Source organism: Pteropus alecto, unplaced genomic scaffold, assembly GCF_000325575.1.
Source record: "Pteropus alecto unplaced genomic scaffold, ASM32557v1 scaffold97, whole genome shotgun sequence".
NCBI classification, from domain to species: domain Eukaryota; kingdom Metazoa; phylum Chordata; class Mammalia; order Chiroptera; family Pteropodidae; genus Pteropus; species Pteropus alecto.
In genome coordinates, this window is record NW_006439713.1 from 477,780 (window position 1) to 493,042 (window position 15,263).

Genomic DNA, 15,263 nt, shown 5'->3' on the forward strand with positions numbered 1-15,263 from the left:
TTCAGTGTGTTCTTCGGTTCCAGAATTTTCCTTTGGTTCTTCTTTGTGATTGTCGTCTTTGTTAAACTTCTAATTTTGTGTGTGTATTGTTCTCCTGATTGAATTCTTTCTTTGTGTTATTTTATCTCATTGAGCTTCCTTAAAACAGTTATTTTGAATTCTTTCCCGGGTATACGGCCGATCTCCAGGTCTTTGGGTTAAGTTACTGGCAGATCGTTGCGATCCTTTGGTGTCGTCACGGTTCCTGGTTCCCATTCCTCGAAGTCTGCGTTGCTGTTTTCACATCTGAAGGTGCAGTCGCGTCCTCCAGTCCCTGCCAGCTGCCTCTGGGAGAGAAATGCAGGCCTTCGGCCCTGCTGGGGTTCTGCGTCTCAGACCTCCTGTGGGTGTGCCCGCTCCACGTTCCTTGCCCGCTCTCGTGGCAGGATTCCTACGCTTGGATGCCTTCCCCTGATCTTACAATGCACCAGGCGGGTGCGGACACCCCCTTTTGTTTCCCAAAGGTGGTGCTGCAGCTCAAGTTTGTTGTCTCTGCTTGCCCACAGTTGCGGGCCCATTCTGTGTGTGCGCTCACTGTTCCTTTGCCCAAACTTGCTCTCGCCACCGCCGGCCACACACCGGGAGCTGCTCACAGGGTGGGAGTGTGTGAGTGAGGTGCGGGGTGCCCGTGGGCCAGCTGGGGGACCCGCAGGCAGGATGTGCCTAGCGGCTCCTGGGCAAGCTCCTTGATAGAGTCTGCAATGCGGTAAGCAGTGTGCACGTCCCCTTGAAGCCCCCCGAGAGTTCCATCTGCCCCAGCAGCCGCACTGTTCAGTACTCTGGCTGGGGCAGGAGAGGAAGAGACCCGTGTCTGCATCGCGCAGCTAGAGAAGTCGGCGTCGCTTGCGAGCTCTCGCTGTCCCCCGAGGGACGAGTCGTGGGCTGAGAAGGTCTCTCCTGGCCCTCAGCTACGCTGCCCTAGGGGAGGGGTGGTGCGGGTAAAGTCGACCCTGGACTGTGAGCCTGACGCTAGGGTTGGATGAGCCTCTCGGGGACCTTGGGAGGTGTCAGGTGGAGAGATGTGACTCGCTGCGGCCAGACGGTGGACTGCCACAGTACTGACTACAAAAATGGCCTCGATCCTCCACCCCTCCCTTTGTGCGGGCCCTCTGGAAGTGACCTCACCATACCTCTTACCAGAGGGACAGTTTCTTTCCCTGTCCCTTGAATCTTACTGCCCTTGTGACTTCCCCGCCCCCCCACCCCCATAGAATGCGTCAAAAGTTGCAGTGCACTAGCTGTATGCCTGGTCCTGATTGTGCTTGTCATCTAGGCCAGCCCCGCTACCCTTCCCAGAGATGAGAGGCTTGATGGAGTAGAGATGAGCCATCCCGGGTCAGCCAAACTGGTTTGTTCTCTTCCAACCAGGCAGCTGGCCAGAGACACAGAGCAAAGGCCGGCCGACATGGGAAGACCACCCAGCTGAGAGCAGCCCAGACAGTCAGCCCACAGAATCACGAGCTGAGCAAATGCTCATTGTTTCAGGCCACAAAATTTTCTGTTTGTTATGCATTATTATGGCAATGGATAACAGAGACAGTTACTAACAACATAGCTAACTCCTTTGGGAAAATTACCAAGACGGTACAAAACCAAATGGCTATCCCTTTTTATCCCAGCTTTAAACAATTAATATGCTGTCATTATTTTTTAACTTTCAGGGAAGTACAAACTTGGTTATAATTTAACTAGCCACATTAAGAAATCGAAAAAACAAATTATACAGCACTGAAATTTCAGTTGTGGGTGTTGGAAAACATGCTAAAAAATTAAATAGTAAAATATCAAGGCATCATGTTAATGATGAGATTTACAGTTTACTTTTATATAACGGTAATGATGGTAAAAGCCACTGAAACAATACCTTTGTAGACATATATTAACAGGTAATAGCACACGACAAAATAAAATCTAAGCAGCACCAGAAGAGACACAAAGGGGAAGATTATGAAAACAGGAATAAACTTAAAAACATTTCAATTGACTTGATTATAACTAAACAGAAAAGGTACAGGTTATCATGGAATGTGGTGAGACCTTGAGGTAAGTCTTGTTGGCACAAGTACTATGAGAATTCAAAGTGTGAGACAAATGATTTAGCACCTCGAAATGATGAAAACGATTAAGTGTGTTTAATTCTGACAGTCAAGCACAGCTCTTTACATTTTCATTCATACATGCTCCCTGTTTTGTGATATAATGCATGATTCCTCTTAAATTATTATTTGATCTCCCAAGTACACAGTTTAAAAAAAAATTGTACTTAATTCTCAAGGTTGTAACCTACTACATGAAGGTAGTGAAGCGTCAAGGTCAGTTTAAATACACATATTACAGTTAATTGCATCTGTTAGAATGTGTGTTGTAGAACATTTCATATGCTGTAAACCACGACTGTAAAGGATGTTTAATTTGCTCGTGCATTTGGTAGTGACAGGCTCCTCTAGGACCCCTGTGGTCTTGGTACTGTTATCCCATCCAGAAGAGAAATTGTAAACTCCCCTGATGCCTGAGAAGTACCCCAGACCACTGTGCCAGCTCGGTTAGAAGTGATGTTTACGGCAGATTCGTTTTTTAGAAACACCGAAGTCTCCTGCTTCCACCGTGGTCACTGCGCAGTGTCACCTCCTCTGCTGGTACTCTCTTGCAATGCTCCCTGCGAGTCTCCTGCTTTGCTCTTGCCCCTTCTCCCTCTCCTGTTCCCCAACCCTGTTGTCTTTTGTTCTGTGATACACAAACTCTCTTCTGTCTTCTGCCTCCATGAAAGCCTTCTACCTGAGCACCTGTAAGGAAGCCCAGCTCTCTCTCACGTGTTCTGCTTTGCCAGCTGCCTCTAAGTCTGGGTGTAAATTCATTCTTGATTCAAACAGGAAGTGGGGTTCAGGTCAGCAGTCTTCTAGTTTCCTGTGCTTCCTGCCTCTCATTACCCCTTCACTTTTTAAGTAAAAATAGCTAGCTGCTCCTTCAAGACAGTCAGTTAGTTGTTCCACTTATTTATTTAGCAAATATTGATTGAGCACTGACCTCGTGCTAGGTTCTGTGACCTGCAGCATGAGGAATCAGTCCCTGTCCTCATGGCATCTGTAGTCTGGAGATGACATTAAACAAATAATCGTGGTGCCGTTAAGGCAAATAACAGAATGTCAGAGATGACTCTGCTGGGGTGAAACTAGGTAATTAGGAACAGTGAAGAGATGGGGTTGTGGGGAGAACATTTCAGGCAGGAAGAAGAGCATGTGCTAAGGTCCTGTGGTTAGTAAGAGCACTGTGCCAATGAAGCGGAGGGGCTGTCAGTCACGGCTAGAGCAGAGAATTAGCTGGGCCTGGTAGGGAATGAGGCTGCAGGGAATGTGGAGCCAGACCACATGCAATTTTGCAGTGTATGATTAGGATTTGGTCTTTGTCTTGAGAGCTGTGAGAGGCCACCTGTTGGTTTAAGCAGGGGAATGAAGTGATCCTATTTGTGTTCTGAAAATATCTCTCTGGCTTTAGTGTGGAAAGTGGATCAGTGGGTAACAAGGCAGTCGTGGAGACCAGCAAGCAGAGGGACCGCTGTGGTTGGATTATGGCGTTGGCCACGGGAGGTGGAGAGAAGGGGCGTCGAGGAGAGGGATTAAGTGAGTAGATGAACAGTGTGGAACATGGGGGCCACGGGTCCCAAGAAATCATCTGTGCAACTGGTGACTGGCGATGCCACTCCGTGAGCAAAAGAACACTGGGAAAGAGCAGTATCTTGGGTTGAAACCAGCATTTCAGGCGCCTCTGGCTTGTCTAGCCATACGGGTTACGAGGGCTCACTTCCGGCGACCCCGGCTCTAAGCCCGCCTCAGACACGCACGGCGACGCCACGTCCGGGACCGGGATCTGAACCGAAGCCCTCTCGTGTCTTGAAGGGATATTTACTGAGAACCTGTCAGGCACCAGGCAGATCGAATGGCCCAGGTACAGCACGGGAAAGACCCAGAACCGCCCCTACCTCCCCTACCTCGTCTGGAGGAAAAGCCTAACATTAAGCGAGCACGCGTCATCTCCCGTGGTCTGGATTCCACCCGGACAAATTTGGTCAGCGACCCACCCCGCGCCGCCCAGACTCCAGAGCCCGCTCGCAGGGTGTCGCGAAACCACGTTCTGCGCATGCCCAGGGCCGGCGCGTCGGCGAGGCGGGCCGGGTGCGCGTCACTGCGCCGCGACTGCCCCGTGACGTCACTGCCCGGCGCCGTCAGGAATAGGCTCCGGGCCACGCACGTGGGTGGCGGTGCGACGGCCGAGCTCATGGCGAGTTTCGCGGGGCTGGCTGTGTGCGGGCAGGCACTGGTGGTGCGGGGAGGCAGCCGCTTCCTGGCCACCTGCACTGCGAGCAGGTGAGGGGTCGGGGCTTGGAGCAGGGCGCCCAGGCTTCGGGCGCGCGTCGGTGCCGGAAGACCCCGATTCCCCTGCGCCGCCGGGGCCGCGTCCGTGCCGGGGTGACCCGTGGGGAGCCCTGCCGCTGCCTTCTGGCCCTCCGCCACCGCCTTGGCCCGGCCGTGTGCCCTCCGCGCCCTTACCCCAGGACCCGCCCCTGGCGAGCATCTCGCCGCCTGCCCAGGGTCCCGCCCCCTCGGTGGCGGGTCTGCGGCGCTCTCGGTCAGGTTCTGCGGGGACCGGGAGCGGCCGGGTCACGTAGGGCGACGTGGTTCAGGCTCGGGCCAGTGCGGGGTCCCGGGTTCACTGGCCAGATATGCCGTGGGACGTAAGGAACAAGGCATCTATCTACCCCGCCCTACTTACGCGACAATTCCTTACTCGAAGGTGCACCCAGAGTCAGCAGTGCGCACCTGCCTGGTGGACCTTTCTCTGATTTCACGCTCCTTCCTTATCGTTCCCCGCTGTGTACACAGCGCCCGGGATTTTTTAAATCAGGAAATGTGTGTTGCTCCAGTAACCCGGACCCGAGGAGCCTCATGGTTATTAGTACTCGTCAGTTTCAGCCCCTTGTTTCTTTTTTCCCCCGAGTTTTGATTCTCTCGTAGTTGAAACAGATGTGCGTAACGAGTGCAGTCAGTGCTTTTAGTTGGGTGTTTGGTTTAAGAAATCCAGTTTAATGTAATATTTAGATTTCACACAGAATCTATTCACCAGCCTATCATGTATCCCAGATTAGTTTTTGATGCTCACAGTATCTAACATGCCACAGTGAGACATCGATCTGCTTGCTTCTGTCTGTGCCTTTGGAGGAAATTTAGTGGCCAGCAAAGTTTCTCGCTTGGAGGACTGCCGCTCTTTCCACAGCATTTCATACAAAAAGTTTAAAGTACAGTCACTTTAAAGGCGATAAGTGTGTGTGAGTTGCCTTCCTCATGCCAGGCCCTGGAGGTGGATGGGATAAACAAGCGAGCTCAGGGTCTGACGGTGAAGGTGATGTGTTGGTGAATGCTGGGCAGCCATGAGAGCTTTTCTGGGTAGATGAGACATTTTTCTAAGCAGGAAATGGCAGTTTTAAATTTGGGTGTGAAAGGCCCACTGACAACAATATTATAACAATATCTTTTAACATAACCATCTTGCATTGATGTTCTAGTGCCTGAAGGAATAATATATTACCTCCTGTCAAGTTTTTGTCCTCATTTTTTTTACTCAACTGGTTTTTTTTTGGTACAGAACCACACCCGTCAATGTATGGCAAATCTAAATAGGAGATTAAGCAAATAAAGCTTCCTAAGTGTTCCCCGAAATATTGTACCCAGGCAATTTATTGGCATGACTTCGACCCTTAATTTAATGAGTATGCAAATATAAACATTTTCGTTAACAGAGTTCTCCTTTAAAAAAATATGTTCTTTTTTGTAGTGATGATGATAGCTTCTTCACGTATGATTGCAGTTCTGCAGAAAAGAAGTCACAAGAAAATAAAGGGTGAGATGATGGGGAAGCCTCTTCAGGGTTTGATTCGTGGCCGAACTAATGGGACCGATAGCCTAAGGAGTCAGTTGTTGTCTGCTCTCTGAGCTCTTCATTTCTCTCTGCCTTGCTGTGTGGACAAACCAGGTACCACCTCAGGAAAGATGGGGAACTAACTTTCAAAGGAGGCATTAAGAGTGTTAGGACTTTTCTAAATAATTGTGTCTACGGCCACGCCACCCTGAACAAGCCCGATCCCGTCTCTGATCTTGGAAACTAAGCAGGGTCGGGCCAGGTTAGTACTAGGATGGGAGACCACCTAGGAAGACCAGGTGCTGTAGGCGCAAAAAAAAATAAATAAATAAAAATAAAAATAAATGTAATTAATTCTGTCAGTGACGATTTTATTGGGACCTTCAAGTAATGCATTCAATTTTAAATGCATTGGAGACAGTGGTATGAAATTAACTTTTGCTAGTTGAAAGGTAAGAGAAGCAGAGTGTGTCGATTTTGCACAGTGGCTTCCTTTAGTCGAATCAGCCTTGTGGCTCGGTTCATTTTTTTAAATATGATGTAATCTCTCCCTCTGGCCCTGGATTAGTTCTGTCCGTGGGGAGTGGGCCATGTGGGCTCTGAGGGTCCTTCCAGCTCAGTCTGGTGGGTATGCTGAGAGCTCTTCCTCTTTAGTTAGAGCTTTTACTCCTTCAAAGGCAGAACTGTTTCGAACCCCCCAGATCCCCTTTCTGTCTTAGATTTCGGCTCCATGAACCTCACGGTGTTTTCTGTCTCTTCTCACAACGTGAATGAAAAATGCCGGCCTGTAGGAACAGCCTTAATCACTCGGGGGGGCGCCTAACTGTCCTTTCTTCCTCAGGGAGGACAGACGGCCAGTGGATAAGGGGAGTGACACGATTCTGGCGTCCGCCTTCTCCACGTCTGGCAGCTACTTTGCTTTGACTGATGACAGTAAGCGTCTGATTCTTTTCCGTACAAAACCATGGCAATGTCTGAGTGTCAGGTATGAAATGCTAACGTCGGGTAATGACAATGTCAAATGCACAGCTTGTGCTTGCATGCCGATGACAGTCGTGACAGTAACTGACAGCAGCTAACACGCAGTGCCAGTTGTGTGCCCGGCACTGTTTTTAGCGCTTTCCACGTGTTACCCGATTTAACCCTCATAACGGCCATGTGACAGGGCAGGGCCATTGTTCTCTGCCACGGCCACCGGCCAGGGGTCTGGAAGCGGATCCCAGCCAGCCAGCTTGGAGAGGCCGGACGGGTCCCTGAACCTGGTCTCTCTGGCTCCAGAGCCAGTGCCCTGGCCACTGCGCCATCCTGCTTTCCAAATTGGTGTCCCTCCAGCCAGCGGTGGCAGAGATGGAGGTCAGCACGCACTCTGAGTGTATCAGGGTCCTCGCGAGCTGACGCACTGTGGGATTGGGGTCAGCGCGCTTATCTCTAAGTACCCGAGGGTCGGTGGGAGCTCAGCGTGGGAGCGGGAGGGGGAAGCACCTCGGCAAGAACACGGGTCACGGGTCCTCAGTTTCCCCTCTTCCACCGAATTCCTGGGGCCGCTCCTCAGACTCCGCGTCACCTCCCGAAAAAGAGGGGCGCTGCGGATTCTCGAAGCCTCGTCCCCCGAGAGCTTCCTCGTCCTGTCACCGCCGTGTTCAGGAGAGGAGGCGGCACTGCTGACCCACGGCGCCGGGCAGGTGTCAATTTCTTTTACCTCCGACAGTCTCCTGTGTGCAGGTTCTGTTTCCTTGAGAGGGTGAAGGCTGGAACTAGTCCAGGTGTGCCGTGACGCTGCTAGAAACAGCCACAGGGAGCAGAGCCAGCCCGGCCCCTCACTGTCACCTCCCTGAGGCCTCACGGTTTAACTGTCCCTCGATAGAGATACAGCCGTGCAGGGTATCGTGCTTGAACTTCTAAACAACGAGGGTTAAAGGATTTTCCTTTGTAGCTGGCTCACACCTGTCCTGGGGACAGCTACGCTTTTTAGAAATCGATTTCATCTTATTTTCTAAGGGGAATAAAAGGCCAGTTCCCGGCAGCATCGGAGGCAGGGAGCACCCACTGTGCCCTCCGTCTCGGGCAGGTTAGAAGTCGAGTCCGGTAGTATCACTGCGTTTCTGTCTTACGTGTGTTTTCACATCTCATAGGCAGTAGATGCCCGTGTTTTAAAGTCTTAAAGGACAGAAAAATGAACGCTTTTCCTATTTAGAAAAAAAGTGCAGCTCTCTGCCAGCATTAACATCACGCGTAGGAATGATACCTTTTCTAGGATTTGATGTTTTCTTCCATCGAGAATTACTCTCTTTTGTAAATGGAAATACCACTACTAAAACCAGAGTGCTACCAATAGAATGATGCCATTTGTTTCCAAAAACCATTGATCTACCAAAGCGATGTGAAAATAACAAGAGCGAGATATTTTGTGGCAAACTTTGGGGGTCAGGTTAGGACTGTGACCCATAAGAAGGGTACGCGGGGGAGTGTGAACCCCCTCCAGGCCCGCGCTCCAGGCCCCTTCCCGCAGGCAGTGGCTTCCCCAGTGGAGTGGCCTGCTGGACGCATGTTGCCACGCGTGCAGCTTGTAGCGCTGAGCGGCTCCTCCCGGCTGACAGCTGTGAATTCACATCATCCTTAACTCAAAGGCCTGCTGGGGCCGCATCTTCACACTGGAAGAGCTTGAGCATTAGCAGATGTTGAGAACATAGACCTTGTTCCGTGCTTTCGGGTTTGGGGGCTGGAGTTTCTGGCCATCTCCTAGGTGACTGTGACACCGCTGGGTCTGGCCTGCAATGTGGCACGATGATGGCTGCCCTCCTAGGATGCGGTGAACCTGAAGCTCGCCCTCCAGGCTGGTGAGGGTGCTCGGGCACTGAGCAGAGGACCGGGTGGTGTCTGGGGCTGGCGGGTGTGTCGGAGGCCGTGGGACAGAAACTCAGTGCCTGTGGAGACCGAGGCGCAGAAACCAGAGGCGGCCGGTCCCCGGGCCCGTGGCGCGGCTGCGTGGTGGTGCAGTGTCCCCAGCCGTCCCTCAGCAGGCGGTTTCCGCTGGCGTTTCACTTGTTTTGCTGTTTTAAAAAACGCTTCAGTGAATCATGTACAAATGTAACGAATCCCACTCACCCGTAGAAGTCCCCGAGATGAGCCACCAGGTCAGAAGGGACGTGCACTGTAGTCTAGGCAGAGGATCCCAGACGTGAGGTGCACTGTCCCACCCTGGGCGGCACAGGGGCCATCAGACCTGGGGACTTTCGAGGCCTGCCAGAAGGAAATTGGCGTCCTGTGTGCTTGGTGACGAGCGAGGGCAGGGACCTGGTATCCCTGAGAACCCGTGTCGCGTGAACTGGCTTCCCCACGGGCTTGTTTCCGTCCTCGTTCACTGTATCAGGGAACTTAGAGTCCCCGTTTGTTGTAGATGTTCCTTTCACATGGCCTTGGCCTTTTGGTGGCACATCATGTTGACCTAGAGCCACTTGGGGCCACGGAGGCGGGGTCAGCCTTTTCCTGGGCACTCGCCTCCCTGGCAGCTTTCCAAAGCCTGTGGTTTCTGCGCCGACTTCACACGTCGGGCCTTCCGGGGGACCTGACCTCCGGCGGTGTCTGAGGGGTGGCCCATGAGATAGGGAAGTTATGGGCAGGTCCCGTGGTCCCCAGAGCGCAGTGTGTCCCGCCACAGCATTTACAGCTCTTTCCAGCAGGTGCTTCGTTACCGCGGCTGCTTTAAAACTTCGCCTTGAAGGATTTGGAGGAAAAGCTGAGGTGGAAATTATAGGCAGTAACGATGCATTTCAAGGTCTCAGTTTTAAGTGACAGAGGGCAGAGAGCCTGTGAACTGGGCGGGTCAGGGAGACAGGCCTGGAACCAGAGCCAGAAAACGAGTGTTTTTGAACAAAAATGAGAATGCTGGGGTGACGGGATGTTTTTTGGTTCGGCGTGTCCATTTATTAATGAGAAATCTTACACACGACATCACACCATTTCATAAAACGCCCGTGTTGGAATAACAAAGGCCTCTGGGAGACGCAGCGCTCCGGGAGGTCAGACCCGGGTTCGTGTCACTGCAGGGCCCTGGTGGTGAGGGAGTCTGGCTGTTGGAGTGTCTGGCGTGGGGCAGCTTGGTGTCCTCGGGGCCGGGCGGGCAGCGAGGCCCCCACATGCTCAGCCTTGTTGAACCAGTGTGGCTCTCTGGAGGTGGGCATGGGGTCACCAGCTCCGCTACTCAGGGTGCTCCCCGACTGGCAGAGGGGAGGGGCAGGCTGGCCCGGGGACCCGAGGGCCCACTGGGCTGTGTGCCTGCTCACCCCATGGAGGCGGCGAGGCAGGGAGACCCGGCAGAGGCCGAAGATTGGTGGGGCCTCTGCCTTTGCCCCTGGGGCAACACGGCTGCCCCGACTGTCCTGTCTGATGGCCTGTGTCCCCCCCGCTTCTGCAGCCTGACTCCTGGACCCGAACCCCCAACCCCCCACCATACTGAGCCCCTTCTGGAATCATTGCCAGGCCGAATGTAACGTGTGCAGCTGAAAGCCCCCAGCGGGGACAGAGGACAAGATCCCAGTGCCATTCTGTGCTGCGAGGGTGGGAGGGGTGTGGTGGCCGGTCGCCCCCCAGGCGGGGGCACTCCGTGCAACCCAGGCCCAGTGCCCGGAGGGCTGTCCCGGCTGTTCCACAGGGCTGTGGTCGCACTGTCACAGCCGCTCGGGCGCCCGTTGGAACGCGTACGAGTGGCTGCCACGGCACGGGCCGTCGCTGAAGTCACAGCTCGGCGTGCCGATGCACCCCGCCCCCAGCCTGATTGTCTGCTTTTTGTCCCGTTTTCCCCACGTTTACGCCTTGTGCCTCCTGCAGCTCCACGGGTGAGCGGGGGAGGTTCAGCCTGAGGCCTCCTCCCCGGCCTTTTCTGTCCTTTTGTCCCTTTGCTCCCCAGAAGTGCAGCGTCCTGTTTGGTCCTCGTGTTGGGGACGTAACTCCTGTAAGCTTCCCTTCCCGCTTGCAGCTGACGTCTGGAGCTCAGCCGCAGTGAGTTGGGTGCCGTCTGCATGGGTATTGGGTCTTTTTTGGGAAAGCGGGTCCACTGCCGCCCCCTCGGGTGACAGGAAAGCAGGCACTGCGTCTCTCCTGGGAGGACGCAGCGGCGTAGATGAAGGGACGTGTGTGTGAGGCGATGGCACAGCTCGTATCTAACGCAGAAGGGAGGGGAGTCCAGGCCCCTGCCTGGGAGAGCACGTTTGCTGCTTGGAAGGGTTAGCGGTAGAACTGAAAGGTGACAACGGGAAGCAGCCTAAATCCTGTCCCCTGGAGCGGGGGGCGTGGCCACGCTCCTGCGTAGGACCTGGCACCTTATTTCTCACTCCGACGCTGTTATTGGACCAGCTCATAGATGAGCCAGATCCGTGAGTCTGGACCGAGGATGGAGCATGCTCATCTCTACAGGCCGAGCTGGGAGGCGTGCCAGTGACGGGTCAGCCTCCAGAGCTGCCTGACGGAGCATGACGGGTGCCGGGTGGCCGCGTCCCCGTGCCGTGGTCCACCCTAGCTCTGGGTACCGGGTGGTGCTGGCTCGGGTGTCGTGCACGAGTAGCGAGCATGCAGTACCTGGTCCAGTTTGGCAGAACCGGCCGTGGATCGTCCTGGAGGGCGGCCTGGAGTGTGACTCGGTCCCGGGTGGGCAGCTGCAGGAGCAGGAGGGCCCCTGGGTGCTGGGTGCCGCTGGCTTCAGCATTTTTCGCGGCCGGCCAGTGTCGTCCCCAGACGCGCAGGCGCAGTGCCAGCCCGAGAGGCAGCCCCCGTGCTTCGTTAGGACAGCCCCCATGCAGCGAAGTCCAGAGGGTTCCCCACCGAGCACCCGGCACACCGTGCCGAGTCTGCTGCTCGGGGCACGTTTTTTAAAGAAAAAAAATAACAGGGAAATTTGTCTAAGGCACTGGCTTTGTTTATGTTCGCATTGCTTTATTTTTCCGGACTGCCTTTGGTGATGGGAAAGGTGGCGAGGGGCAGGGCTGACGCTGCCACCAGACGTGTGGCTCGCAGGTCTGTGGCGGGACGCTGTGCCGGCCTGTGAGCAGCAGTGGCGTCTCTGGCTCCTAGGACTGTGGTGAGGCGGTGCACAGCCCTGACGTTCACAGCCTCAGAGGAGAAGGTTTTGGTGGCCGACAAGTCTGGGGACGTGTACTCCTTTCCAGTGCTGGAGCCACACGGATGCGGCAGACTTGAACTTGGGCATCTGTCGATGTTGCTGGATGTGGTAGGTGGGCACGGCGGGCCCTGGGTGGGCGTGGATCCCGCAGCAGGGACGGCCTGCTGCGGATTTGTGGGGTGGGCGATGCTGGCAGCAGGGCGAGTTAGGAGGGAGCGGGGGCTCCGGACCGGACTGCCAGCCTCGTCTCTGTGACGAGGTGCGGGCTGTGGGAAGAGCAGGTGCGGTCACGGGGCCTGAGCTCGTCCTCCGTGCTTCACAGGCGTCACCTTGGTGTCCTCCCAGCCGGAGGCACCGAGAGCCCATGGCCCATGAGCACAGGCTCAGCCGCAGGTGGTGGAGTTGGGGTGGGTGTCCCTGGGGACACTCAGGAATGATGGAAAAGACACGTCACCAGGACTCGGTGACTGGCTGGACACAAGGTGGCTGTGAAGTAGGAAGGAGAGGGAGGTGACAGGTGCTGGAGATGACGGGCATCTGTGCGAGGCCTGGGGCTGGAGACAGAGGTCTGGGGCGGGGAGGGGGCCGGCTCTGGCCATCCCGACGAGCCATCTGTTCCCTCTCACCTGCCGCACAGGCCGTGAGCCCCGATGACCGCTACATCCTCACCGCCGACCGGGACGAGAAGATCCGGGTGAGCTGGGCCATGGCGCCACACAGCATCGCGTCCTTCTGCCTGGGGCACACGGAGTGAGTCGCCCGCCTGCCCTCTGGCCGCCCGGGGAGGGAGCCCAGGTTAAAGCACCGGGGAGCCCCTCCAGCGGTTCCCCTGGTGTGGAGGCAGAGGTGGCTCTGTGACCCCTGGGCCTCATGGGGGGCCGTCGGTGTGCAGCTCTACTCCCGGGTGAGCACTCATGGCCGGCCAGCCACATTGCCAGGAGAGGTCCCCTCGTGGGCTCTGAGGCCTCAGGGTGGAGTCACTGTGGATAGCACTGTTGTCGGCCCGCAGCAGCCCGCAAGCACCAGCCGAGGCCTGTCGCCCCACCGCGGTGGCCGGGGGCTCGCTCTGGAACACCCCTGCTTTCTCAGTGTGGACACCCCGCAGTGGTCAGCGGTCACTAGGTGGTGCGTTGAGGACGAGGAACGCGCTTTAGTGATTTTACCTGTCTGAGAATACATAGCCTCCGAGCCGGGCACTTGTCACTTGCTTTGGGGACTCCGACTTCCCGTGAGCCCTTTCGGCACCTGGATTTCTGTGTTCTATCAGAAGTGTTTCTGGGGTCCCCTGCTGCATGGGCAGAAGCCTGTCGAGCACAGAGGAAAAGCATGTAGTTTAGCTGAAATGCTTTAAAATACCTTATTTGAGGCAGTCGAAGACACAGAAGGATTTCTGAGACTGTTTCTGTCTCCTTGATATCAATGGAGCCTAAAAACTGGCCTTTAAGAAGGTTGGTGGCCGTTTAGTCTGCGCCTTGTGGCAGCTTAGTTTGGCTTTTCTGCTGTTCTCTAGTGACGCGGCGCCCAGCGTCTTCCGGCCTGCACGCCCTCCGCCCTCGGCCCGCTGCACTGTCGCTGGGGTCTTGGGTGCTCGGGAGGCCCCTGGCGCCCCCCTGCGGCAGGGCCTTGCCCGTGCCGGGGTTGCTGCTGGCGGGCACGCTTCACAGCTCTGCACGTCCCTTCGCTCCCTCGGCTTCCCGCCACCTGCGTTCTCAGGCCTCCCCGACCCCGGCAGAGGATCCCCCTCCCAGCCCGTCCTCTCTGCTCTGCTTCTGTGCGGCCTGCGCCTCCCGTACGGGAGCCGCGAGCCGCGCTGGTCATTCTGAGGTGGGACGGCCAGGGGTGTAAAACTCCCCACCGCAGGGGACGTAAAACAGCTCACCGCTGCTGTGTCACTCACCGCACATCGGAGCGGTGGCTCTGCGGATGCGTCGAGTCGCCTGAAAACGTCATGTGGCGGCTCATTTTCCCGCCTGGCCTTTCGACACAGTCACTAGCAGCACGTTCAAGGTGACACGGGCGCTGTGTCGTGCCGGCCCTCGCCGTTCCCAGCGCTCCGCCGACAGACACGCCCTGTCTGCTGCTGTCTCTGCGGCCCCCTGCCCGGGGCCTGTGTTGGGCGTGTCTCTTCCTGTCCCCAGACCTCAGCACAGCCTGGCACGGGGCAGCGCTCAGTGAGGGAATGACGGGTCACAGTGACTTGTGAGACTCTTTGGAAACTCTGGTTTGTGCCGCTTTCCTGTTGAGAGTTTGGGGCGACTCGCCTCTTCTGTGGTGACGTGCCCCCCCCATCACAGTGGACACTGACAGCATTGATCCTGCGACACGGACTTGTCCCCATCTGAGCTCCCGAGACTAGGGCCTCAGGCACTCTCAGGAGGGTGGCCTGGTGGGGTGGCTGCGGCCAGGACCGGGCCCAGGGCCGCTGGGGCGAGGGCGGGCACGGCACCTTCGCGGGGGTCCTGGAGCCCATGTGTCCGTGACCCAGCTGTGTCCCCGTCGCGGTGGAGGCTGAGTCATGACCCCCCAACCTGAGCCGGGTGTCTGGGGTAAGGAGTCGGAGGGGCGGCGGGTCCGATTCTGGCCGTGGACAGTGTTGCTCTTGCTCCGTCCCCAGTGGCCTTCGTGTCTTGTTTCCCCCGTGGGCCCCGATGTCGTGGCCCTTCAGTGCGGGTCTCTGGGCAGCTCAGAGCAGCACAGACCCTTGTGGACCCTCTGGTGGGTGTGGCTGGGGCACATCTGGACCTAAGGGCTGCCCGTGCTTGGGGCTCCTGTGTTGCTGGGGCCCCAAGAGCAACAAGGCTGCGTGCTGCCCGGGCTTCCTCCTCGCCACTCACGAGGTGACACACGTTGCTCAGTTCAGTTCTTGTTGGAGGTCAGGTTTGGGGAGGCGGCTTCCCTCTGAAGTGAGGGGCGCCGTGGGGAGGTGATGGCAGCACTGGAACCCTGCTCACTGTGCTGCTCCGCGCTGCAGGTTCGTGAGCCGCATCTTCGTGGTACCCGACCACCCCCAGCTGCTTCTGTCCGCTTCCGGGGTGAGTGTGCCCTGGTTCTGCCCCTCCCCCCCCGGGGTGAGTGTGCCCTGGGTCTGTCTCCCCCCGGGGTGAGTGTGCCCTGGGTCTGTCCCCCCGCCCCCCCGGGGTGAGTGTGCCCTGGGTCTGTCTCCCCCTGGGGTGAGTGTGCCCTGGGTCTGTCTCCCCCC

The 15,263-nt window shown here is 56.3% G+C and overlaps 1 protein-coding gene and 1 non-coding gene across 5 annotated transcripts in view; both read left to right on the plus strand.

The window, feature by feature from the left end:
* Nucleotides 1–2,037: 2,037 nt before the first annotated feature.
* Nucleotides 2,038–15,263, plus strand: part of WDR4 (WD repeat domain 4) — a 23,419-nt gene continuing 10,193 nt past the window's right edge. Inside the window, exons 1-6 of one of the 4 annotated variants that reach the window (XM_015593103.2) lie at nt 2,038–3,981; nt 5,866–5,931; nt 6,791–6,882; nt 12,016–12,172; nt 12,702–12,814; nt 15,036–15,096. In XM_015593103.2, the coding sequence (XP_015448589.1) occupies nt 12,158–12,172; nt 12,702–12,814; nt 15,036–15,096 (189 nt within the window). In that variant the 5' untranslated portion in view covers nt 2,038–3,981; nt 5,866–5,931; nt 6,791–6,882; nt 12,016–12,157. Of the gene's footprint in view, nt 3,982–4,227; nt 4,401–5,865; nt 5,932–6,790; nt 6,935–10,855; nt 10,948–12,015; nt 12,173–12,701; nt 12,815–15,035; nt 15,097–15,263 lie in introns of those variants that run through there. The other 3 variants (XM_015593104.2, XM_006916723.3, XM_015593102.1) reach the window with 3 other exon arrangements.
* LOC112483787 lies at nt 6,140–6,260 on the plus strand. Its single transcript, XR_003047771.1, has one exon. It is a non-coding gene; the product is annotated as a 5S ribosomal RNA (ribosomal RNA).